General features: G+C 41.5%; 1 protein-coding gene across 1 annotated transcript in view; it reads left to right on the forward strand.

Moving 5' to 3' along the window:
• LOC114656645 (proprotein convertase subtilisin/kexin type 4-like) overlaps positions 1 to 24,915 on the forward strand; it is a 107,532-nt gene that overhangs the window by 13,561 nt on the left and 69,056 nt on the right. The window contains exons 3-4 of the mRNA XM_051931271.1: positions 16,438 to 16,522; positions 17,589 to 17,738. Of these exons, the coding sequence (XP_051787231.1) occupies positions 16,438 to 16,522; positions 17,589 to 17,738 (235 nt within the window). The remainder of the gene's footprint in view (positions 1 to 16,437; positions 16,523 to 17,588; positions 17,739 to 24,915) is intronic.

A 24,915-nucleotide genomic window follows, 5' to 3' on the forward strand; every position in this document is an offset into this window, starting at 1 on the left:
ACTGGTCCAGTGTAGGCAGCCAACAATGGCCCAATTACAACATTGTGGGACATTAAAGAAAATGTAAAGGTTCTGGTGTTTCATGTTCACGGTGGCTCTCAGAAAGAGCAAGAGATGACCTGAGGTGTGCAACATACCACTCGTTTAAAACAACTGACTGCACAGATTGGGGTGAGCAATCAATGAAGCAGAAATGCTAATCAAATAATTTATTTGAATAAGTTTGCAATCCAACAGGCAAATTCAAATACAGACATGAGCTCATGTGTGGAATCTTCTTCTTCTTCTTCTGGATGCTCCCATTAAGGGTCGCCATAGCAGATCATCTTGTTCCATATCTTCCTGTTATCTGCATCTTGCTCTGTCACACCCACCACCTACATGTCCTTTCTCATCACATACATCAACCTCCTCTTAGGCCTTCCTCTCATGTACTCAGTCTTTATCCTGCCCATGCTTGTTGCACCCAATGCAAATCTTAATATTTTTAACTCTGACACCTCCAGCTCTGTCTCCTGTTTTTGGTCAGTGCTACCATCTATAACACAGCTGGTCTCACTACCATCCTGTAGACCTTCCCTTTCACTCTTGCTGGTACCCATCTATCACAAATCACTCCTAACACTCTTCCTCATGCACTCCACCATGCCTACACTCTCTTTTTCACCTCTCTTCCACACTCCCCATTACGCTGTACTGTTGACCCCAAGTATTTAAACTTATCCACCTTCGTCAACTCTACTTTCTACATCCTCACCATTCCACTGACCTCCCTCTCATTTACACACATGTATTCTGTCTTGTTCCTACTGACCATCATTCCTCTACTCTCTGGAGCATATCTCCACTTCTCCAGGATCTCCTCAACCTGCTCCCTACTTTCAATACAGATCACAATGTCAGCCTTGAAAATTACAGTCCATGGGGACTCCTGTCTAATCTCCTCTGTCAACCTGTCCATCACTAATGTACCAATGAAAATAAGAAAGGGCTCAGATGCGTTCTAAGTTTACATTTGAAGAATGAATATGATTTAATGTTTCTGAGTTCGGTAGGTAATGAATTCCAGAGCTTGGGAGCAGAACGGCTGAATGCTCTGCTCCCCATGGTGGTTAGACGGGCGAGAGGGATGGTCAGATGGATGGAGGAAGAGGATCTAAGGTTACGGGAGGGAATGGCAACATGAAGAAGGTTAGACAGATATGGAAGGGCAAGGTTATGAATAGCCTTAAATGTTAATAGCAGAATCTTAAAATCAGTTCGAAACTTAACCGGGAGGCAATGAAGTTGCTGAAAGACCGGAGTAATATGGTGAATAGATGAGGTTCGAGTGATGATACGTGCTGCAGAATTCTGGACTAACTGAAGCTTATGAAGAGATTTATTAGGGAGACCAAAGAGGAGTGAATTGCAGTAGTCCAGCTGAGAAGTAACAAGACTATGAACAAGAATGGCAGTGGTATGAGGAGTGAGGGAGTGGCGAATGCGATTAATATTACGTAGGTGGAAGTAAGCAGACCGGGTGATGTTATGAATGTGAGACTGGAAAGACAGAGTACTGTCGAGGATGACACCCAGACTCTTAACCTGAGGTGATGGGGAAACAAGAGTTATCAATAATAAGAGAAAGATTATTGGTTTTGGATAATGATGATTTTAAACCAATGAGGAGAACCTCAGTTTTGTCACTGTTTAATTTAAGAAAATTTTAGTATAGTATCTTCTTTTATTAGGGTATGCCTCTGCATATACAGTGTTTGTAATAACATTTATATTTATTTACTTATCAGAAGCTTTCATCCAAATCAATTTACAAAAGAGGTCTACATAATTGAGTAAACATCAGTTTGGGAACAAGTGTGACAGGACAAGGGTAAAAAATTGATCATCACAAGTGAAAGTCATAGAACAAAAAAACAAGCTTGTTACATTTTCTAGGTTACGTAACCTGACAGCTCAGTTGGACAGAAATACACCAAAACAAGAGTCTTCAGATGCTTCTTAAACACATTAAGGAAGTCAGAATTTCAAATGTAGGTGTACAGCTTCTTTCACACATGAAAAGAGTCTGGATTGAGATTTCGTGCCACACAGAGGTTGCATCACCAGACAACGTTCATCAGCAGACCTCAGTGGTCTAGAAGGAGTGCAGGACCTCACAAGTGTCTCCTTATGTATTGATCCTGACCCACTGACTAATCTCTGTAAGAAAGCATGAAAGATTTGAACCTAATATGTGCTGATATAGGAAGCCAGGTGTGACATGTGCCCACCTTGGCTAATTGAATTCCAGATGAGCTGCTGCACTTTGAATGATCTGAAGCGGCTCAGTCAAGATGTGACATAATCAAAGCCTGGACCAGTAGTTGTGCTGCATACTCTGTCAGATACTTGCGACTGTTGTATAACGTGAATGTACAAGACAGAGAGACCATTGCAACGTGGGCAGTGAAGGACAGCTTTGTCAATGATCATCATCCCAAGGTTGTGCACAGACTTTCCCAGATGTTAGCGATAATGAGCAGAGCAAAACAGAGATGGGATGCTGAACGAGCTGGGATAACAAGAAAGTAATTTTTTGCGAGGAAGAGTTGGAGGTGGTGTTCCTTCATCCAGGTTACAAAATCAGTGAGACATGCAGAGGTTCTGGCTGATATTGTGAGGTCCTCTGGAGGGAATAGCAGGTACATCTGTATCATTCAACACAGCACTGATAAGAAAAACCATAGGACATGATGAGAGGGCCTAGTGTGGAGGTGTAAAAGGAGAAGAGGAGAGGGCCCAGCATCGATCCTTGGGGCATTCCTAATTAAATCTACAAGTGAATGAAGTACATTCCTCTGATGCCTCATCTGAATCCATGCTACAATGACAATTATTTTTTCGATGTAAATGACAAAAATATATTTAACTGGACTCAATAATGCACTCGGATGTGCACTGAGCAAGTTAATGATTGATAACCATTACTGCCTCCAGCCATTGCACACCTCTAAAGCTACATATATTCAGTTTTTTGCTTTTGATTTTGGTGTGTACCCTCAAAATGTTGCCTGCCCATACTTAAAGTTTTCATTGGGCGTTACTGAATGATACAAAAAGGTAAGTCATGAAGGGAGTCGGATTCTCCCTCAAAGAGCCACTGAGGGTTGAGTGGCTGGCTGATGCAGCACATTTACTGACAGTCATTACCGGAGACGCTGTAATTGGAGGTTGAATTGGGAGAAAATAACAGTAATGAGTACCATGAACTGACTGAGGCTGCCCATTTGTTGGTGTTGCATTTAGCGTGGTGGTTACGGCGGTAGCCACCTGAGTATGCTAACCACTTAGTGAGCCCATTTACCTCAGGTGACTTTACATTCCCTGCTTCTCTTAAGCCAGCATACAAAGAAAGTGTGAGGCTTCTGCACGACAGATGGCCCCCTAATGATGTTTTGCTCATGAAAGCTGCAATTGCCACAAAGCGCATGTTTAACGCATTAATTGTGATGTGCTGGCCCATAATTTTTGGGCTTTGCGGCTCTGAAGCTTGATGTCATGGGACCGAAAAAATGCAGACTTTGTGCAAAGTTGCCGAGGCTCCTGAGGGAGACGGTGACAGTAATAATTCTGAAAACCTCTCCACTGCACAGGCATCACCTCTGAATTTAGTAGTCGCTTGTTTAGATTTTTGGTTTAACTTTTTATGAGATTACTGTAATCAGATTCAGTAACTAGCTGTCCCCTGCGGCTCCACCCACGTAGTAATGAAACAGGACAAACTTTAAAAATAATGTAATTCTGGCCAAGTGGAAGGTAGGTACGCTCCAACATCAAAAGCTGGCACTGTATCTGATCGTGTTCAGGTCTGATGGGAGAGCGTCCCCCATATGGGGAGAAAAGCACGTGGCCATGATATCTCTGCCAATCAGCAACTACCCTCTAAAAGACATGTAGCTCTGATCTCTCTCTCAAAAATGTTAAACATTACTCCTTAGCAATCTGTAGATGATAATATCTGTTGAACAAACAGGTATTGCTAGCTAAGTGGAGGCAAGGTACGCCCCAACACGTGGTGAGAGGTAGAGAGGCTCGAATGGAGGCTGGCACATGAGTGAGGAGGGCCCTGCCCCCCCTCCATTCGGCCCACAGCGTCTCTCTTGAATTCATGCAAATAAATTGGTACCACAACAGAACCATAATACTTAGCGTGATGAGAAAATGTTCAGGCAAATTCAAGATAAAAACCTGATCTAAATCAGTTAAGTAGTTCTCTTGTGAAAGGGGACATACATACAGCCAGATAGTGAGACGCTGGATTTTATATATACACTAGCCGCCCCCCCATGGCTCCGCCTGCGTAGTAGTGAAACAGAGCAAACTTTAAAATTCAATAAATAAAAAGGTATTGCTAACTAAGTGGAGGCAAGTTACATTCCAAAACACAAAGGTAGATTGACTCCCCACTCCTAATGTCACGCTTCTCCCACCCCTCGACCCGCAGCCTCTGTCTCGGATTAGCGCAATGAACTGATTCTTAGCGTGATGATTAGCGTGATCGCCTCGCTCGCCAACCTCCATGTTTGGTTTTCCAGATACACACTTTTAAGATTTTTTTTTTCTTTGAATTGTTGCTATTTCATTAGTTTCACTTTTATTTCAGAACTTCTGTAAAAACAATATTTGTAATCTTGTGAGTCGCAATATGCTAAATCTTTTTAATGAGGTCAGGACAGGTTTCTCTGTTTGGAATTTCAGCACAGACAAAACGATCTACATCATCAGCAGTTAATATTTTTTTTTTACAAAGTAAATTAGTAAGTAGAGTTCTGCATTGGACTCCAGTCTGTAAAGTTGTGCTATTTTCCTCTCACAGTTCCAAAAGTACATGGGGTTACCAAGGTGATACCCCAGCTTTTCTCTAGGTTTTTGTACAAGGGCTAGACAGAACGTTTTTGACTCCTGGGGTAAATGTAGCTTTTTAAATAAGCAGACAGATAAATATATTTATATACATGAACAAAGTAACCAATAAATGCATGTGCGGTAAACTCCGTTTTTGAAATTCTCAAGATTCTTTATTTGTCACATGCATAGTTATATAGGACAACACGCAGTGAAATGCATCCTGACCCACTTATCAAAAACTGTGCAAAGTTAGAAGAATATCAGTTAAATTAACAAAAAGTAATATATTGAAAGATAACAGTATAGTAGAACATACTAAATTAGTACAATTATGTGAATAAGGTAGAATTAAGTGTTAAGGTGCAATAGTGTAGTAATTATTGTGCAAAACCAAAGTTAGACTGGTGCATAGTTAAATGAGGCAGTTTGTTTGTTTGCGCTACTGCGATCTTTACTTTCTTCTTTTATATTTTCTAATTTTCCTACTTTCATATCCTTTAACTTTCTCCACATGTGTATAGCGCCATTTTTTTTTTTGAGCCTTTCTAATTTCACTGGTTTCATAGTCTCTAACCTGCTCTGCATGTGTTTAGCGCCAACGTTTGTAAACGTCTTTATGAAGTTCTACTTTGTCATTTTACTCAGTCTTTTAATTTTGAGCCGTACAGTACAATACACAGAACAGAATAAATCCTCAATACAATATAAAAATAAAAATTCTAGAAGTACGGAGTAGAATTTCACATTAGATGATATCACATAATATGATTTGGATTTGTTTTAAGTCTTGGAGACCTCATTTATCAAGCTGCCTCCCCCATTTTGCCATTCCACATCTGAAATAGGCTAATCCGATGAAAGGACTCCTCATTCCCACGTCCCCATTCATCAGGGATGACTTTACCTTAGGCAGGCAATCTACAATTTAAAGAGATTGTTATTTTCTTGTGAATTGTTACATATGCATTATTTTCACTTTTACTTTAAAAACTTTTGTAAAAACAATACTTGTTTCTTTATTTCCTGCCTCGCGCGAGGTTACATCTCTTTCTTCCCAGACATATAATGCTGCTCATGTTGTGAAGGGTGTTGCGGCTTAACATACGCTAAGGATATGCCGTTGGATCATTTGCTGTCTTTTTGCTGCTTGCTAGCTGCCTCTTCTGCCTGTCGCATGTCGTTGTTTTAAGAGCTCCGAGCGCACGATGCTTGCCTGCCAAAAGCAATCCAACAACTGCTAGCTTAGAGGTCTGTTGACTTGTTTTAAATGATGGCTCACTGCGTGGTGTCGCGTGATGTTGTAAAAGCAATACCTGTCTTTTATTTCTGGCCACGGGCGTGGTTGAATTCTTTCTTGCAGGATGTATAACGCTGCTCGTGTTCGGTTGGGGTAGCTGCTGTCACAGCTTTCTCCACATGTGTATAGCGCCATTTTTTTTTTTTTTTTGAGCCTTTCTAATTTCACTGGTTTCATAGTCTCTAACCTGCTCTGCATGTGTTTAGCGTCAACGTTTGTAAACTTCTTTATGAAGTTCTACTTTGTCTTTTATTCATTGTCTTTTAATTCTGAGCCAGACTGGACGTGCTTTTTTTTCAATTCCACTTGTTCCGGGCTGATAATTACTTTCCTTATTTTCTGAATTTGCACCTCGATTATTCTTTTTTGCTCTTTTTTCTGTCCAACGCATTTGAGTCTCTATTCTCCGCGCCCGATTGGACGTGCTTTTTTTTCCATTCCACTTGTTCCGGGCTGATCATCACGTTCCTTATTTTCTAAATTTGCACTTAGATTATTGTTTTTCTTTTTAGCATTTTTTTCTCTCCATCGCTTATGGGTCTCTGTTCTCCGCGCTTTTCTTTCTTCTTCGTTTAATCATCGATGTTTCATTTCTACCCTATTCATTTCTACCGTATTGACCTTATACACTTTATATGCACTGAGAGCCCTGTGTGTGCTGCATGACTGGCTTTACACTACTGATTTTTTTTTTTGATCTTGCTTGTAAGTAGGGTGTGTCTTGCAAGACTCTCATTCTATGTTCCCGTGAGACGCACCGTGGCAGGTCTCTTTCGTCTCGCGGGTCTTTAAATTATCTTCCAAGAAGATGACGTATTGTAGACTATCAGGACAGGGAACAGGATTTCTTTTTATAATATATATATATATATATATAATATTCTTATATATAAATGTCTACATGTGGAAGTGTGTGTATCTGTCTGTCCGACCCGGAAGTGCGAGGCTACAGCAAGGCTACCTAAGTTAATGAGTCAGAAGAAGAAAGCAACTGTGTCCCCAAAGCAAAGCCACCGAGAAAAGAGAGAAACTCGCTGAGCCGCTAATACACAAGCGAGACGAGCACATCTGCAAAACGGTATCCCCTTTACTTTTCCTCTCACCACTAATGCACAAGCAATACGAGCATGTTGGCAAAACACAACCTGCTTGGAGAAAGATGTTCAGAGGAGTTCCTTTCAATTGCCTCAATTGTTTCAATTTTTTTTTTCTGATGATTTCAATAGTTTTAGGACCCCAGGCTATTTACAGAATGGGCTTACACAGCTACTATATATATATATATATATATGTGGAAGATGACCCGGACACAGACAGGCGGACACGTTCAAATCACCCACAACACGTTTATTATGACAATCCATATTTACAAGTGCACACAAATCCCTAAAGTCCCCACAAGTCCAGGCCCTCAATACAAATGCCTCACTTGTTCAGGCTGCCTCCTTGCCTCCTCCCAGACCTTGTCCTTCTTCCACCTGAATGGAGGGAGGCGGCCCCTTTTATCCATACCCGTATGTGCTACAGGTGTCTTCTGATGAGCTTCCACCTGCACTTCCCAGTGTGGCGGAAGTACCAGCTCTGCACCCAGAAGAACTCCAGGTGTCCCCGATCCTCTTCCTCCCAGCACTTCCGGTTGTGGCGGAAGTGCTGAGGTCCAGAGCTCCCACGGCATTGGGGCACCCCTGGCGGTGACCACGGGCCCCTACAGGGTTGAGCTTCAAAGTTCTGTACCCATGGTCCCCATAGCTGGATGGCGTAAGCCATCCTCCGGTCCTCTGGGGCGTCCCAGCTGGGTCGCCCCCCCAGCTACCTGCGACAATATATATAAATATATACTGTATATATATATAAATATACAGTATATATATATATATATATATATATATATACACACACACATACATACTAGCTGTGCCCTGCGGCTACACCTGTGTATTAGTGAAACAGGACAGTGAGGAGGGCTCCACCTGGCTCCCCACTCCTGACATCACACTTCCCCCTCCCCTCGGCCTGCAGCCTCTGTCTTGGATTATCACGAGTATACTGCTCCTGCAAGCAAACTATCTTATGAGTGAAGTCACAAAATCAACTGGAATGTTCAAGCAAATTCTAGAAAAAAAACTAAATCTGTTACGTAGTTCTCTCGTTCGCTAGCTAAGCGGATGTAAGGTATGGCCTGAGGTTGACACGTGAGTGAGGAGGGCCCCTCCCAACTCCCCTCGGCCCACTGCATCTCTCTCAGATTTGCGCAAATAAATCAGTACCACAAGCGAACTATGATACGTAGCATGATGAGAGAGGTCACAAAATCAACTTGAATGTTCAAGCAAATTATAAAAAAAAATGATCTAAATCCATTAAGAAGTTCTCTCGTGAAAAACAGGCAGACATACAGACAGAGAGACGCTGGATTTTATATATATAGAGATATAGATGTGTATAACATTCACAAATCTATTTAATTGAATTCAAGACTGTGGTAAACTACGCTGGGCACAAAGCAAGAAACAGCCTGGGACAGGAAGTCAGCCTATCAAAGAACACACTTACAAACCCACCCACATGACAGCCATTTTAGGTCTCACCAGCACGTTTATTGTGGGATCCTGGAGGAAAACGGACAAGTAAGCAGGAAGAATGCGCGATAGTTGATCTGTGAGGCAGCAGTGCTAACTACTTCCATCCCAAATTACATGTAATGCTTTGTTAAACCTTTTGACCAATTGCTGATAAACTGTTTGTGAGAGGTGCTCTATAAAATAAGGAGTAATTGGACCAGTAGGGGCTTTGCATGCTTATCCATGCACTGAACTTAAATTAACACTTAATGCAGGGGTTCCCTATCTGGGGGTGCAACAAAGAGGAAGGCTGCATTGCAGTTCACCAAAACAAAGTGAGGTGTGTTGTCCATCTTTCTCGTGATGCAATCGATGTCTTGCAGTGGGATGTCATTTACATTTTATTAGATAGTGCTTCCTGTTTTAATGATATGAAAAGAATCAAGCATTGCACGCAATTGTCACCTGTGAATGAGTCACAGAAATGTGCGTTCTCACTGTTTCCTTGCTGCAGGCACAACAATCATAAAGGCAAATAACTTTTTTAAGAGAATGGAATCTGGCCCTTGTCGTGATGTGTAGAGAAGGGTGAAGTCTAGTATTGATTTCTGTGCAAGCTCTGATCAGGAAACATCACTAATTTTGAGGTTTGGGGGGACTGAATTGGATGCAACACCTGCTGTTACGCTTGGCCCATCTCTCCTGCTGGCAGTCCTGGCAGTAGGGCAACAATTTAACTGTGCAGTGCAACGGTTTTTAGAACTGCAGTTGCAGGTGTTATTGGAGGACAAAGCTCTAGTTAACCATGTTGCATTGTTTGATTCACAGGGGTCTCCCATCCCTCAAACCCGTTGATCATTTACAGTGTGTTATTTCCTTGCAGTGCTTGATGCAACCCTGAATTGTCAATTGAGTGTCTAAACTTCACAGGGGACACATTTAGAACATTATTGAGATTTTTAATAGTTAATTGCTCAATTTATATTTATATTTTATGCACTAAAAAGTTAAAAGCTTATTTTTTTATACTTCAATTTGTTCACCCGCTGTATGTTCGTGATTCAAAAATTAGAAATTTGACTTTATCAACTTCAGATGTCATATTACTTTTGTAGGGGGTGCAGACATAAACAGGACATTTTCTAGGGTGTGGGGCATAGAAAAGGCTGGAAACTACTGGCTGAAAGGGTGGACTGCCTTCTTTACAAAAGGATAAAGGTCCAAGTCTTTAAAGTCCTGGTGCTTCCTGCCTTGCTATATGATTTGTGAGACATGGACACTATCCAGTGACCTGAGATGAAGACTGGACTCCTTCAGTACTGTTTCTTTGGAAAATCCTTGGGTACTGCAGGTTTGACTTTGTGTCGAATGATCAGTTGCTTGTAGAGTTCTGAATGAGGCACATTACCTGCATCGTGAAGGAGCATCAGTTACGGCACTATGGCCATGTGGTGCGATTCTCTGAGGGTGTCATTGTTGAGGACCCAAGCGGCTGGACCAGGCCAAGGGGACACCCATGTAACACCCATCTGCAGTAGATAGATGGTCATTTCAATGGGGTGGAACTGGACTGGGAGGTTCCCAAGCTGTTTCATTGTGTAGTGTGCCAGTGCATGCTCCCTGACCTGACCTGTGCCAACTTCTCTGCTTTAGGGGCAAAAGTCTTTTCTGCACTGGAGCCAAATCTTAATGATATCTTCTTCTTTTTTCGGCTGCTCCCGTTAGGGGTTGCCACAGCGGATCATCTTCTTCCATACCTTTCTGTCCTCTGCATCTTGCTCTGTTACACCCATCACCTGTATGTCCTCTCTCACCACATCCATAAACCTTCGCTTAGGTCTTGCTCTTTTCCTCTTACTTGGCAGCTCTATCCTTAGCATCCTTCTCCCAATATACTCAGCATCTCTCCTCTGCACATGTCCAAACCAATGCAATCTCGCCTCTCTGACTTTGTATCCCAACCATCCAACCTAAGCTGACCCTCTAATGTACTCATTTCTAATCCTGTCCATCCTCGTTACACCCAATGCAAATCTTATTATCTTTAACTCTGCTACCTCCAGATCTGTCTCCTGCTTTCTGGTCAGTGCCAGCATCTTCAACCCATATAACAGCTGGTTTCACTACCATCCTGTAGACCTTCCCTTTCACTCTTGCTGATACCCGTCTGTCACAAATCACTCCTGACACTCTTCTCCACCCATTCTACCCTGCTTGCACTCTCTTTTTCACCACTCTTCCACAATCCCCATTACTCTGTACTGTTCAATGGGAAAAAACTCTTTGCTTGTGTGAGCAGAATATCAAAACATCAGGCAGACTCTCAAGGCCATCAGACAAAAGCAGTTCTGGCTAGAAATCAATTAATTTAATTTATTATCGCATTACTCAAAGTCTTCTTTGAATCCCCCATGACAGCCAGAGTAATCGCCCAAAGCAAAAAATAACCCAGAGGAATGCCATACTTTCTTTTGACAGGTAGGCAATATGGCATAATAGATTGGGCTTTGAACTAGAAAGGCAATTCCTAAGAAAACAGCAAATGTTATCCTATGATATAAAAAGTGTGATGGGGAATATCCAAATAACTATAGGCCAATAAGTTTAACATGTATCATGGATACAGTGGTGCTTGAAAGTTTGTGAACTCTTTAGAATTTTCTATATTTTGCATAAATATGACCTAAAACATCATCAGATTTTCACTCAACTCCTAAAAGTAGATAAAGAGAAACCAGTTAAACAAAAATATTATACTTTGTCATTTATTTATTAAGGAAAATGATCGAATATTACATATTTATGAGTGGCAAAAGTATGTGAACCACTAGGATTAGCAGTTAGTTTGAAGGTGAAATTCGAGTCCAGTGTTTTCAATCAATGGGTTGACAATCATGTGTGAGTGGGCACCCTGTGTTATTTAAAGAACAGGGATCTATCAAAGTCTGCTCTTCACAACACATGTTTGTGGAAGTGTATCATGGCACGAACAAAGGAGATTTCCGAGGACCTCAGAAAAAGAGTTGTTGATGCTCCTCAGGCTGGAAAAGGTTAGAAAACCATCTCTAAAGAGTTTGGACTCCACTAAACCGCAGTCAGACAGACTTTGTACAAATGGAGGAAATTCAAGACCATTGTTACCCTCCCCAGGAGTGGTCGACCAACAAAGATCACTCCAAGAGCAAGGCGTGTAATAGTCGGCGAGGTCACAAAGGACTCAGGGTTACTTCTAAGCAACTGAAGGCCTCTCTCACATTGGCTAATGTTCATGTTCATGAGTCCACCATCAGGAGGACACTGAACAACAATGGTGTGCATGGCAGGGTTGCAAGGAGAAAGAAACTACTCTCCAAAAAAAACATTGCTGCTCGTCTGCAGTTTGCTAAAGAACACATGGACAAACCAGAGGGCTATTGGAAGAATGTTTTTTGTACAGATGAGACCAAAATAGAACTTTTTGGTTTAAATAAAAAGCGTTATGTTGGGAGAAAGGAAAACACTGCATTCCAGCATAAGAACCTTATCCCATCTGTGAAACATGCTGGTGGTAGTATCACGGTTTGGGCCTGCTTTGCTGCATCTGGGCCAGGACGGCTTGTCTTCATTGATGGAACAATGAATTCTGAATTATATCAGAGAATTCTAAAGGAAAATGTCAGGACATCTGTCCATGAACTGAATCTCAAGAGAAGGTGGGTCATGCAGCAAGACAACGAACCTAAGCACACAAGTCGTTCTACCAAAGAATGGTTAAAGAAGAATAAAGTTAATGCTTTGGAATGGCCAAGTCAAAGTCCTGACCTTAATCCAATCGAAATGTTGTGGAAGGGCCTGAAGCGAGCAGTTAATGTGAGGAAACCCACCAACATCCCAGAGTTGAAGCTGTTCTGTACGGAGGAATGGGCTCAAATTCCTCCAAAGCGGTGTGCAGGACTGATCAACAGTTACTGGAAACGTTTAGTTGCAGTTATAGCTGCAATGGGGAGGTCACACCAGATACTGGAAGCAAAGGTTCACATACTTTTGCCACTCACAAATATGTAATATTCGATCATTTTCCTCAATAAATAAATGACCAAGTATAATATTTTTGTTTAACTGGTTTCTCTTTATCTACTTTTAGGACTTGAGTGAAAATCTGATGATGTTTTAGGTCATATTAATGCAGAAATATAGAAAATTCAAAAGGGTTCACAAACTTTCAAACGCCACTGTAAATTAATGGAAGGAATTATTAAGGAAAAGACTGAGCAACATATAGTGAGAACAGGAATTGTGGTGGGTAGTCAGCATGGCTTCAGCGTTTTACTAATATGCTGGAATTGGATAGATAGATAGATAGATAGATAGATAGATAGATAGATAGATAGATAGATAGATAGATAGATAGATAGATAGATAGATAGATAACTTTATTAATCCCAAGGGGAAATTCACATTATGTATTGTCAGGAACAAAAGCATATAATCAGAGAGGCGCAAGCTGATTATTTATCTTGATTTTCAGAAGATTTTTGTTAAGATACCACATGCAAGGTTAGTGATCAAAATAAAAGAAATAGGAATTCAAGGGGTAATTTGTGGATCGGTGCAAAATTGGCTAAACCACAGAAAGCAAAGGGTTATTATGGTGGTATCCTTCATGGGTCAGTGTGGGACCACTGCAATTTTTGATAATGTTGGGTTCAGAATGAAAGTATTCAGACCCTTTCTCTTTCTGTACACTTTATTGTGTTGTAGATTTAATTTTAAATTGAAACATTTTCCATTTTTAATAAGCAATATACGCTCAATTATCAGTTAATGGCAATGTGAAATCATGTATTCAGGAAGGTTTTGCAAATTTGTTAAAAATCAAAACCTGAAATTTCTCATTCACTTAAGTATTCAGACCCTTAATTCAGTACTTTGCAAAAGCCCCATTGGCCGCAATATCAGCTCCAAGTCTTTCAGGGTAAGACTCCACAAACATTGCACACCTGGATTAGTGACGTTTATCCCATCCTTCCTTTCAGATACTCTCAGGCTCCATAAGACTGGATGGGTGGTGTCTGTAAACTTTAATCTCCAGGTTTCTCCACACATGTTCTATGAGATTTAAGTCCTGTAACCCGCTGAATGAAATTATCAAGTAATCAAGTAATCAAGTATGTGTGAATCAAAAAGACCAAGGCAGAACACACCCCTACCTTGCTAAAATGTATTTTCTGCATACTGAAATGAACTGACTGAGTCTTCATGAAATTAAGTGTGGCAAATGCACTGCATTAAAAGACTAGGTGTCCGCATGCGGCATTGTTAAAAGTATCATCAGCTATCTCTTAAGGAACTAAGTTACCCAGGAGCCTGTGAGGGTCTTAATTCAACCTTGTTTAAGTCTGGGCTTTGGCTGGGCCACTCCACAACAGTCAGAGACTTATCCCGAAACCCCTCCAGTATTTCCTTGGCTGAATGCGTCAGGTCAATTTTGTGCTGACAGGTGGACCATCACCCCAGTCTAGGATCACATGCACTGTGGAGCAGGTTGTCTTCAAAGACCTTTCTACATTTGGCTGCATTCATTAAGTCTCCCTGTCTCCCCGCTGAGAAGTATGTGTGGTATCCCTCAAGCTTAAATGTTAAACTCCACCCATTAAGTCCCTTGTGTAGTTTGGGCCTCCACATTACTAAAAAAAACATAGTGGTCTTTTAAAAAGTCCAGAGAAAAGCGTCTAGGTTGACTCCACAACTGAGAGGATAAGTTATGAGAAAAGATTAAAGGAGTTGAACCTTTTTGGTTCAACAGATGATGTTGTCCTGTTTGCTTCATCAGGCCGTGATCTTCAGCTCTCTCTGGATCGGTTCGCAGCCGAGTGTGAAGCGGCTGGGATGAGAATCAGCACCTCCAAATCCGAGACCATGGTCCTCAGCCGGAAAAGGGTGGAGTGCCCTCTCAGGGTTGGTGGCGAGATCCTGCCCCAAGTGGAGGAGTTCAAGTATCTCGGGGTCTTGTTCACGAGTGAGGGAAGAATGGAGCATGAGATCGACAGGCGGATCGGTGCGGCATCCGCAGTAATGCGGGCTCTGCATCGGTCTGTCGTGGTGAAAAAGGAGCTGAGCTGTAAGGCAAAGCTCTCAATTTACCAGTCGATCTATGTTCCTACCCTCACCTATGGTCATGAACTATGGGTAGTGACCGAAAGAACGAGATCGCGAATACAAGCGGCTGAAATGAGTTTCCTCCGCAGGGTGTCTGGGCTTTCCCTTAAAGATAGGGTGAGAAGCTCAGTCATCCGGGAGGGGCTCAGAGTAGAGCCGCTGCTCCTCCACATCGAGAGGAGTCAGATGAGGTGGCTCGGGCATCTGATCAGGATGCCTCCTGGACGCCTCCCTGGTGAGGTGTTCCAGGCACGTCTAACCGGGAGGAGGCCCCGGGGAAGACCCAGGACACGCTGGAGGGACTATGTCTCCCGGCTGGCCTGGGAACGCCTTGGGATTCTCCTGGAAGAGCTAGAAGAAGTGGCCGGGGAGAGGGAAGTCTGGGCATCTCTGCTCAAGCTGCTGCCCCTGTGACCCGACCTCGGATAAGCGGGAGACAATGGATGGATGGATGGATGGATGGATGGATGGATGGATGGATGGAACCTTTTTGGTTTAAGCAAACAGATTAAGAAGTGACATTATTGAAAGGAATAATTATTTTGGAATCAGGCTGTTACCTTAAAATGACAACACAGAGACACTTTTGGAAACGTGTTAATGGTAAATATTGCACTAACCTTAGAAACGTTTTCTTCACACAGAGAATAATAGAGACATGGAAAAAATCAGTTTGGTTAAGTGTGAGACTTTAGAGATCTTCAAAACTAGATCTAGTGTTATTTTGGAGAAATTAGATGGGTAGGATTGGTAAGCTTCAGTGGGCTGAATTATGTGTTCTTGTCAAATTTGTTCAAAGTTCTAATCTTCTAATGTAAACTGTAAAGATGCTTATTCAATCCCCACCACAGGTTGAAAATGGGATCCTCATTGAGACTATTTACCTATCGGTCATCCAACTGTAAAAAAGTAGAAAAATGGAAACAAATCCTCTGGCACTGCATTCCAGAATTTGCTCTTTACATGGCTTGCTCTTTTCATAGGCAACCCTGCTGCTGGTTATTTAATGTCAGCCCATACTATGGGTGACTTATCCCTAGCTGATGCGACTTGTCAGCACTGTTACATAGCCTTTTCTTCAAATTCGCTGTCCCCAGCAACCACTTCCAACTTCGGGTCTTGTTCAGAAAGCGGACGGCACTTGAGACGGCCTTCCCCACACTCAAACAATAACTTTAAAGTGAATAAAATAGGTCCCTGATGTTAAGTCACTATTTTAGGGCTAAAATGATAAAACAAACGTGAAAAATACTTATATACCTAATCTTAATTATTGTGAAACAACTAAGTGACGTCCGCTTTCTGAGCCCCAACTTCTTGAAATGGTGGGGTGTCTTCATTTCTACTGCAGGTCATTCAACCAGTGACAAAAGCTCATCAGTAGTAGTCTTGCAAGCTTTGCTGTTAGGGGGCACAGCAGGATGTTAAGTGATGCACGGTCACTGTGTTAAACACTGCACTCCTATGCGGTGATCTTGTGTGGAGCTGCAGATGTTCTGGTCTCTTGGCTGTTTACATTCATTAAGTTGACACTACATACTCTTATTCCAGCTCCAAGACTCTCCCTCCATTCCTGCTTTGTAACACCTCATTCTTTGTGTTTGCCACCGACCCCACTTTACACGGCTCACCTGAGGTAAGTGACAATTCGATCTGCCCCACGTTTTCCCCATCTCCATGAGCTAGAAGCTCGACCGGTATTTGTGCTCCTAGGCCAATTGAGCTTAGCAGATGGAGAAGCATTGGTGGAGTTGCAGAGGTAGCTGTCTCTCAGCTGTTGTCCCTCATGTACTAATTCTGAAAATGGCACTTCAGATCCTAAACCTTAACCTCGATCCTTTCCAGCAACTTTTTTTGGAAGAGCCAAGTCCATTGCGATTTCTGCGGTACTCAACACTTGCTAAATTGGATGGGATGTCTTCTATTCATCCCACTTCTTACACCAATGTAGTACTGCTGCCGAGTGCCAGAATAGATCCTTGGCTCTTTTAGATGTCTCAAAATCCTTAACAGGACTTCTCTCCTTTTGCTGCACTAGATGGCATTCTGTTTGTGACTTTGTAGGCTTGCCGTTTTTGTAGGCACCTCTGTCACTGGTGATGGAATGCCACTTCAGGCTATGGATGACTCATCCCTGGCTGATGCAACATCTCCATACCATTACAATGCTATAGTGCCGCTCTTACCTTGAGGTGGTTTTCACAACAGAATGGTGCCCTAGACAAACTTAATGACTGTTATTCCACAAGTTTCTTTCTCCTTTACCAAAACAGCTCTGATTAGTCTTCCATTAATGCCCAACCTCAGAATTATTCTTTTAGTGGGTAACAGTCAAGGACTGAATAAATTAAGAAACAGAAATGCTTCTGTCTGGGTCATGCAGACTTTAGAGAAGCCTAAAATATTTTAAAACAGCCTTGTCTTCAGTGCTCTTCTAGTTGTAATTCTTAGAGCTTCTTATCTCATGATGTTTTGACTACATCTCTACAAAATCAGTCTCTTTAAAAGAATGGGGCCTGGAATGATATTTTTAATTAAATTATGTCTGTGTGCCACAAATAGTTAATCATGCCATTCTGGTATATCAACCCCCTTGATGATGCCAATGGACTGCTCTCCAGGAAGTGATGTCACAGTGGTTGGGCTCTGTGCATGGAGGACTTTATAGAGGTCTGTTTACATATCTCAGGCTTTCATTTCAGAGCCCAATGAGACGCATTGGCTTCTTTATCCTCTTTGCCACTCTCGGGTTTTACCTTGGTCAGTGTGCGCTTTATACCAACAGCTGGGTGGTCCGCATCAGTGGCACCCTACACTCCCTGGAGAGACATGGCTTCATAAATCTGGGAAAGGTAAAGCATTGGGTTGGGTGAAATACATATCACTTCAATTATTTTTAATAGGATAACATTTTGAAGAGAGGGGTGTCGCTGGGCATCATTCTAAGGGTGCACTGCTTGCCACAGAATTAACCCAATATAGAAGTGAAGAGGTTGATAAAAAGGTGGCTTTTTGTATAGAGGCAATGAAACCTTCAGCTCAGTAATGGAGGAGATATAAATGAGACCCACTTCTGTTTGCACATCTGTGGATCATATTGAGTGGCCTGGCTTATTGATCTCTTGTTGGGAATTTTGGACAAACTGGTTTGAAAAATGTATTGAAGCGGTGGGGTGTCTTCATTTCCACTGCAGGTCATTCAGCCAGTGACAAAAGCTCTTTATTTATAGTTATAAGCCACCAGGTCATTCTCTTGCATGTGTGTACTTTTCTGTGACCAATTATCCATCCATTCATCCATTTTTCTAACCAACTTATCCATCATAGGGGAGTGGGTTAGCTGGAGCTTATCTCAGCATTCATAGGTTGCACAGCACACACATTTCTGCTGAATGAGGATTTATTAGTATGTGTGTGTATGTTTCTGTAAGAGACCAGTAAACCCCCGATTCTCTAACGAATTGCAAATGAATGAATGGCAATCACTCTGTGTTCCATCTAATCGTTGGAGGGATGACACACGATGGAGGGTGGGAATGTTCTGGGAGGGTATGGAGTAATTAAATACATATATCCGTAATTTTATTAAGTAATATGTTTAAATTAAAAGCGAAAAATAATTGTTACATCATTTAAGTATAAAATGCCGTTGTGCCGCTGCACATATATGTATGAAATATATTTGAGGGTAAAGGTGTACATGAAGTATATAGAGAGTAAAGAAGTAATCCAACGGTAGATTACAGATATTTAATCAAATACTTCTTTTTATGCAACATTTGTAGTAAAGATGGTGTCTTGTCCTTGAATGAGTGTTCCTTGGTATGGAGTATTTACAACTTTTAACTTCAACGTCACATGAACGCCGAACCCTTGAAAAGGCCACATAAAGTCGTCCATGTTCAAATACAGGTTTGGAGAGATAAATGCCAACTCTGTCCATGGTTTGACCTTGGGATTTGTTGATTGTCATGGCAAATGCTGCCTTAATGGGAAATTGGCAGCGTTTAAGTTTAAAAGGTAATTCTAGGTCAGAACTTGTAAGGTCAATTCTGGGAATCAAAACAGTATTGTTAGTATGCAATCCCGTAAGCACTTTTGCTTCAATAACATTGTCTGTCATGGTGTTCACGACTAATCGTGTACCGTTGCATAAACCTTGTTTAGTATTAAGGTTTCTTAATAGCATGACTATTGTCCCCATTTTAAGGTTAAGACTGTGTTGTGGTAACCCAGCCAAGTTAATAGTGTTTAAATATTCTAATGGGAAATTAATATGCTCAGTTTCGTCTTCAGAATCAACTTTGTCAGTACTTAGAAAGAGGCGGCTTTCTCCAGGAAGCAGTGCAATGACTTGGTTAGTTAGTTAGTTAGTTAGTTAGTTAGTTAGTTAGTTAGTTAGATAGATAGATAGATAGATAGATAGATAGATAGATAGATAGATAGATAGATAGATAGATAGATAGATAGATAGATAGATAGATAGATAGATAGATAGATAGATAGATACTTTATTAATCCCAATGGGAAATTCACATTCTTCAGCAGCAGCATACTGATACAATAAATAATATTAAATTAAAGAATGATAAAAATGCAGGTGAAAAACAGACAATAACTATGTATAATGTTAAATGTTAACGTTTACCCCCCCGGATGGAATTAAAGAGTCGCATAGTTTGGGGGAGGAACGATCTCCTCAGTCTGCCAGTGGAGCAGGACAGTGACAGCAGTCTGTCACTGAAGCTGCTCTTCTGTCTGGAGATGATACTATTAAGTGGATGCAGTGGATTCTCCATAATTGATAGGAGCCTGCTGAGCGCCCTTCGCTCTGCCACAGATGTTAAACTGTCCAGCTCCATGCCAACAATAGAGCTTGCCTTCCTCACCAGTTTGTCCAGACGTGAGGCGTCTTTCCTCTTAATGCTGCCTCCCCAGCACACCACCGCGTAGAAGAGGGAGCTCGCCACAACTGTCTGATAGAACATCTGCAGCATCTTATTGCAGATGTTGAAGGACACCAGCCTTCTAAGGTAGTATAACCGGCTCTGTCCTTTCTTGCACAGCTCATCAGTATTGGCAGTCCAGTCTAATTTATCATCCAGCTGCACTCCCAGATATTTATAGGTCTGCACCATCTGCACACAGTCACCTTTGATGATCACTGGGTCTATGAGGGGCCTGGTCCTCCTAAAATCCACCACCAGCTCTTTGGTTTTGCTGGTGTTCAGGTGTAGGTGGTTTGAGTCGCACCATTTAACAAAGTCATTGATTAGGTCCCTATACTCCTCCTCCAGCCCATTCCTGATGCAGCCCACGATAGCAGTGTCATCAGCGAACTTTTGCACATGGCAGGACTCCGAGTTGTATTGGAAGTCCGATGTATATAGGCTGAACAGGACCGGAGAAAGTACAGTCCCTTGTGGCGCTCCTGTGTTGCTGACCACAATGTCAGACGTGCAGTTCCCAAGACGCACATACTGAGGTCTGTCTGATTTATCTGATCAACGTCAATATTCTTTGGACATAATATAGCTCGGTGCGTTAAAAGTGGTATTTCGTCTAATGAGATTGCTTCATCAAACACCTCTGTTACTAAGTCGTCGCAAATAAAGTCTTGAGGGATCTTCTTTCTTTTTGGAGCCGTGACTCCTTTGCTTGTGGCATTTCAGAAGCGCGTTGTAGACGCCTGCGTTGATTGTGTCTATCCATGCGGGGTCGTTTTTGTATTTCCGTTAGTTGAGGTCTTTCGTTTTGGAGCCGTGACTCCTTTGCTTCCGCTGTTTTAGAAACGCGTTGTAGGCGCCTGCGTTCATCGTGTGTATCCATGCGGGCTTGTGTTTGTATTTCCGTTAGTTGAGCTGTTTGTTTTTGGAGCCGTGACTCCATTAGCTATACGGCATCTACTGTTAAGAATTATAATCGCACTTACGTTTAATACGGAGCGCTCATGTATTGTTTCTTTCCATCTGGTGGCATTTCTGTGTTTTCTGTGGCTGGACTGTTAATAATGTATTACTGTAATACTGTAATGTGATTCCAATATGCTGTGTAGTCTGGACCTTTGGGGATTCCGTACTGTAATACTGTAATGTGATTCAAATATGCTGTGTAGTGTGGACCTCTGGGGTGTCCGTACTGTAATACAACCTTCGAATCCTCTCGTTTCTTTTTTTGCTCTGTGGCAGGCTCATTGCAGTGCGTCAGTGCACGTGTGCCTCGATGCGCCCTGTGCTATTTCTTTGCTCTGTGGCGGGCTCATTTTTATTGTTTTGCTCAGTGGCGGGGTTTTATTGTTTTGCTCTGTGGCGGGCTCGTTGCAGTGCGGCAGTGCGCGTGTGCTTCGATGCGCCCTGCGCTATTTTTTTGTTCTGTGGTGGGCTCGTCCATATTGTGCGGCAGTGCACATGCGCTGTGCCCAGCGCCCTGCGTCCATATCCGGTTTACAACGTTCGGTTAGTAAGATGGATTTCTGCATTTATGTATGTGCTTGTATGTCAGATGTATTTATTAATCTGTCGATGTGACTTGTGATTGGCCAGTGAATATAAATCCATACCTGCACCTATATAGCACTTGCTGAACTTACATGGTGTATTTGTGCGTGTATGCAATATGTGCCTATATCAAATATGTACAAGTTCAGTGAGTATGCATATGTTTACGTTCAAGTTCCTCATCATGTGTATGGAGTACGGTGAAATTGTTGATTACATGTTTGACCAAAATGCCTGAATGGCATGTGTATGTTAATGTATATGTGTGCATATACAGTATGTGCAAGTGTTAGTGTTTGTGGGACCATGGATGAACGCTGTGCTTCTCAAACTCGGTCCTGGGGACCCACTGTGGCAGCAGGTTTTTGTTCCAAACCAGCTTCTGTTTTTAAGCTAACTAAGTGAACTGTTATTTCCTAAGTTCTGTGTTTTGGGAACAATATAGAAATTAGAAAACTAAGTTTGCTAAAATATATATTTATACTGCACCACTGTGGCAGCAGGTTTTTGTTCCAAACCAGCTTCTGTTTTTAAGCTAAGTGAACTGTTATTTCCTAAGTTCTGTGTTTTGGGAACAATATAGAAATTAGAAAACTAAGTTTGCTAAAATATATATTTATACTGCACGATAATGTGCAGTGGATACACTTGACTTGAGCATTCCTAGTTTTCATACTCTTTCTCTGTACGTTTAGCATTTGTTTGCTCAGAGGTTGATGTGCTTGCTGCTTCCTGAGCAGCTCTTCTTTTCTCCACCCTAGCGGCCCACTTCTTTTCTTCTTTCGTCAGCATCTTTTCGCATTAAAATTGATGAAGCCAGTGTTTGTATTGCAATTACTTAGTATGTTTTCTTTAAATTTTCACTTAAGCTGGCACTTAAGACTTCAATCTGCCTCAAGAATGATTTAAAATATGAAGAGGTAGGGGAAGTGACTGCGAAGGTGGTAGGGATGAGAACGGCACCCGCTTGCTGCTGCCGAGAGTTGATTCTACAATAAAATGAAATAAAAATAAAAAGAGGAAAAACCTTGGAGGTTAATCATAACCCCAAAAGTGAACAGTAGACGTCACGTAGTATATGTGTACCACATTTTAGGTCAATAGTTCAAATGGTTTGCGAGCTACAGGTGATTTAAAATCCTGGACAGCCACAGTAGCGTATTGTACATAAAGTTATATATTAAAATGTACCAAGCAGTTATATGGGAATAATGTATTTTTTTTCTTTTTAACAATATTTTCATCTTGATTTTCATTCTGCCTTTCGAGGTGTTCTAATTGTTTAATTAATCCATTATTTACTAATTAGTGGGTCTGACGCTAAAGTAGTTGCAGCCTTTGATTATTCAGTGTTGTTTGCTGGGGTGTCTGCTCTGCTCGTTTTTAATTATCATTAATAAGATACAATGAAGGGGGAAAACTGCACAGAGAAAGGGCAAAAAAGAATGAAACCAACAAAAAGTGAGTTAAGCATTTAAATCTATAGCAAAAGCAGAAATATTTCTAAATTGTCTTATAAATGTAAAAGTCATGCTGCTGTGCTTTTCTGAATGTAGAATAAGAGAAGAAAAAAAAACAGCTAATTAAATGAGCTCCATGTTATCAGGTTTTGGAACAAAAGCCTGCAGCCACAGTGGCCCCCCAGGACTGAGTTTGGGAAACACAGGTTTAGACAATAATAATAATGTTTGTGCATGCTGGTATAGCATGGGCATTTTCAAACAAGCCTGGCGTCTTCCAGGATGTTTGGCATTCCCTTACCCAGTCAGGAGGTCACTATAATGGATTTTCGAACTGGACCTCAATCAAGGAGATGCTGTAGCTCAGTGCACACACAACCCCAGGAAGCAGCCCCCTATTCTCCTTTCATTATAATGATATTTTGAGTGGGATGGTTTGGTGTTCCTTTACCCAGCTAGGATGGCAGCCCAACCTTGCCATCTTTGACAGCCTATATTAGTGAGAGTGTACCTGCAGGTGCTGATAAATTATGAGCATTTGCTCCTCTACTGAAATATCTGGGCAGTTCTGGTCACCATGCTACAAAAAAGAATCAGCAGCACTTGACGCTCTACAGTATTGGGGTTGAGGAACCAGAAGTTAAGGCCATGTTGTACTCTGACAGGCTCAGTCAATGAAACCTGTGTAGTCTTCAAAATTGTCAAAGGCAACCATAAAATAGGTCCAGTAGAATTCTTTCAGCTTAACGGTGAATCATACACTTGAGGTCACCAATGGAAATTAAGGGGCAGTGAATTTGTGACTAATGCCACTAAGAGTTGTGGGATTCCAGAATAAAATACCAAGTCATGTAGCTGAAGCAGAAACCTTGTTAACCATTTAAATGTATCTGGATGAGATACTGGCACAGCTTAGCTGTTAGCTAAACAAACCAACTTGATGGACTGAATGGTCTCCTGCTATTTGTCAGATTTATAAAGTTCTTATATACTGTTTTATTTGACATTTGTGAGTCTCTGTGCATTTAAGTGAATATGTGTGCTTCCGTTCATGCCTGAAAAGTGTGCTGTGTGTGTGCGTATTGGGAAGTTATGCATGTGCCTTCCTAACAGTATGAACATAAAATAGACAGAAAAATTCCCAGAATTGTTAAAATTAAATTTGTTAAATTGTTAAACAACAACAAAAAAACTTTTTTATGCACCTTACAACAATTCCCTTTTAGTCACTATCAAAATACCCTCCTTGAGAAGCCGTGCACCTCTCCCAGTACTTCTCTGATTACTGTTAACATTTCCAGTGTATACAGCCACATCGATTTTGTCCTGGATTTATAACACAGTAGCAAACTGTCTTCCCTTCAGACTCAATTTTAATTTTGGGAGCAAAATAAAAGTCACAGTGAGCGAGATCTGGTGAATATGGGAGTTGTGAAGCAACCACCAAATGAAAACATGATGAGTGCAGATGAGCTGTCAGGGTGAAAAATGTAGTTTTTCATGCGCTGCTGCTTAGGATTTTTTTTCCCCTGATGCTTTCCAGCAGACAACTTAGCAATTCAGTGTAATGTCACTAATTAACAGTCAGAATGTGAATGTGAAAAAATGCAATCACAGTGTCTTGATGTTTGATATGAATTGACATGGTTTTTTTCGGCTTGTAGAAAGTCACACACAAGAAAGACTGCAGGATGAATGTCAGAAATCTGCATCTCGATCAACTCGACACTTGGCAGACTGATTAACAAGTCTGTGGGCATGCGACACCTGGTGGCATAGTTGATAATTACACCCAACTCCCATGCTATTTGATAGTTTCCAGGAATGTTTGGGTCGCCAGCTCCGGTCCTGGAGGATCACCGTGGCTGCAGGTTTTCATTCTAACCCTTTTCTTAATGAGTGACCTGTTTTTGCTGCTAATTAACTTCTTTTGAACTAATTTTAATTGGCTTGCTCTTGAAGACTCAGACCCCTTAATTGTTTCTTTTTCCTTAATTAGCAGCCAAGCAATAATGAGATACAAAATGAGCCAAAACATGAACAGCAAACTTTGACCATCATACAATATCTGA

This window comes from Erpetoichthys calabaricus, chromosome 8 (genome assembly GCF_900747795.2).
Source record: "Erpetoichthys calabaricus chromosome 8, fErpCal1.3, whole genome shotgun sequence".
NCBI lineage: Eukaryota > Metazoa > Chordata > Cladistia > Polypteriformes > Polypteridae > Erpetoichthys > Erpetoichthys calabaricus.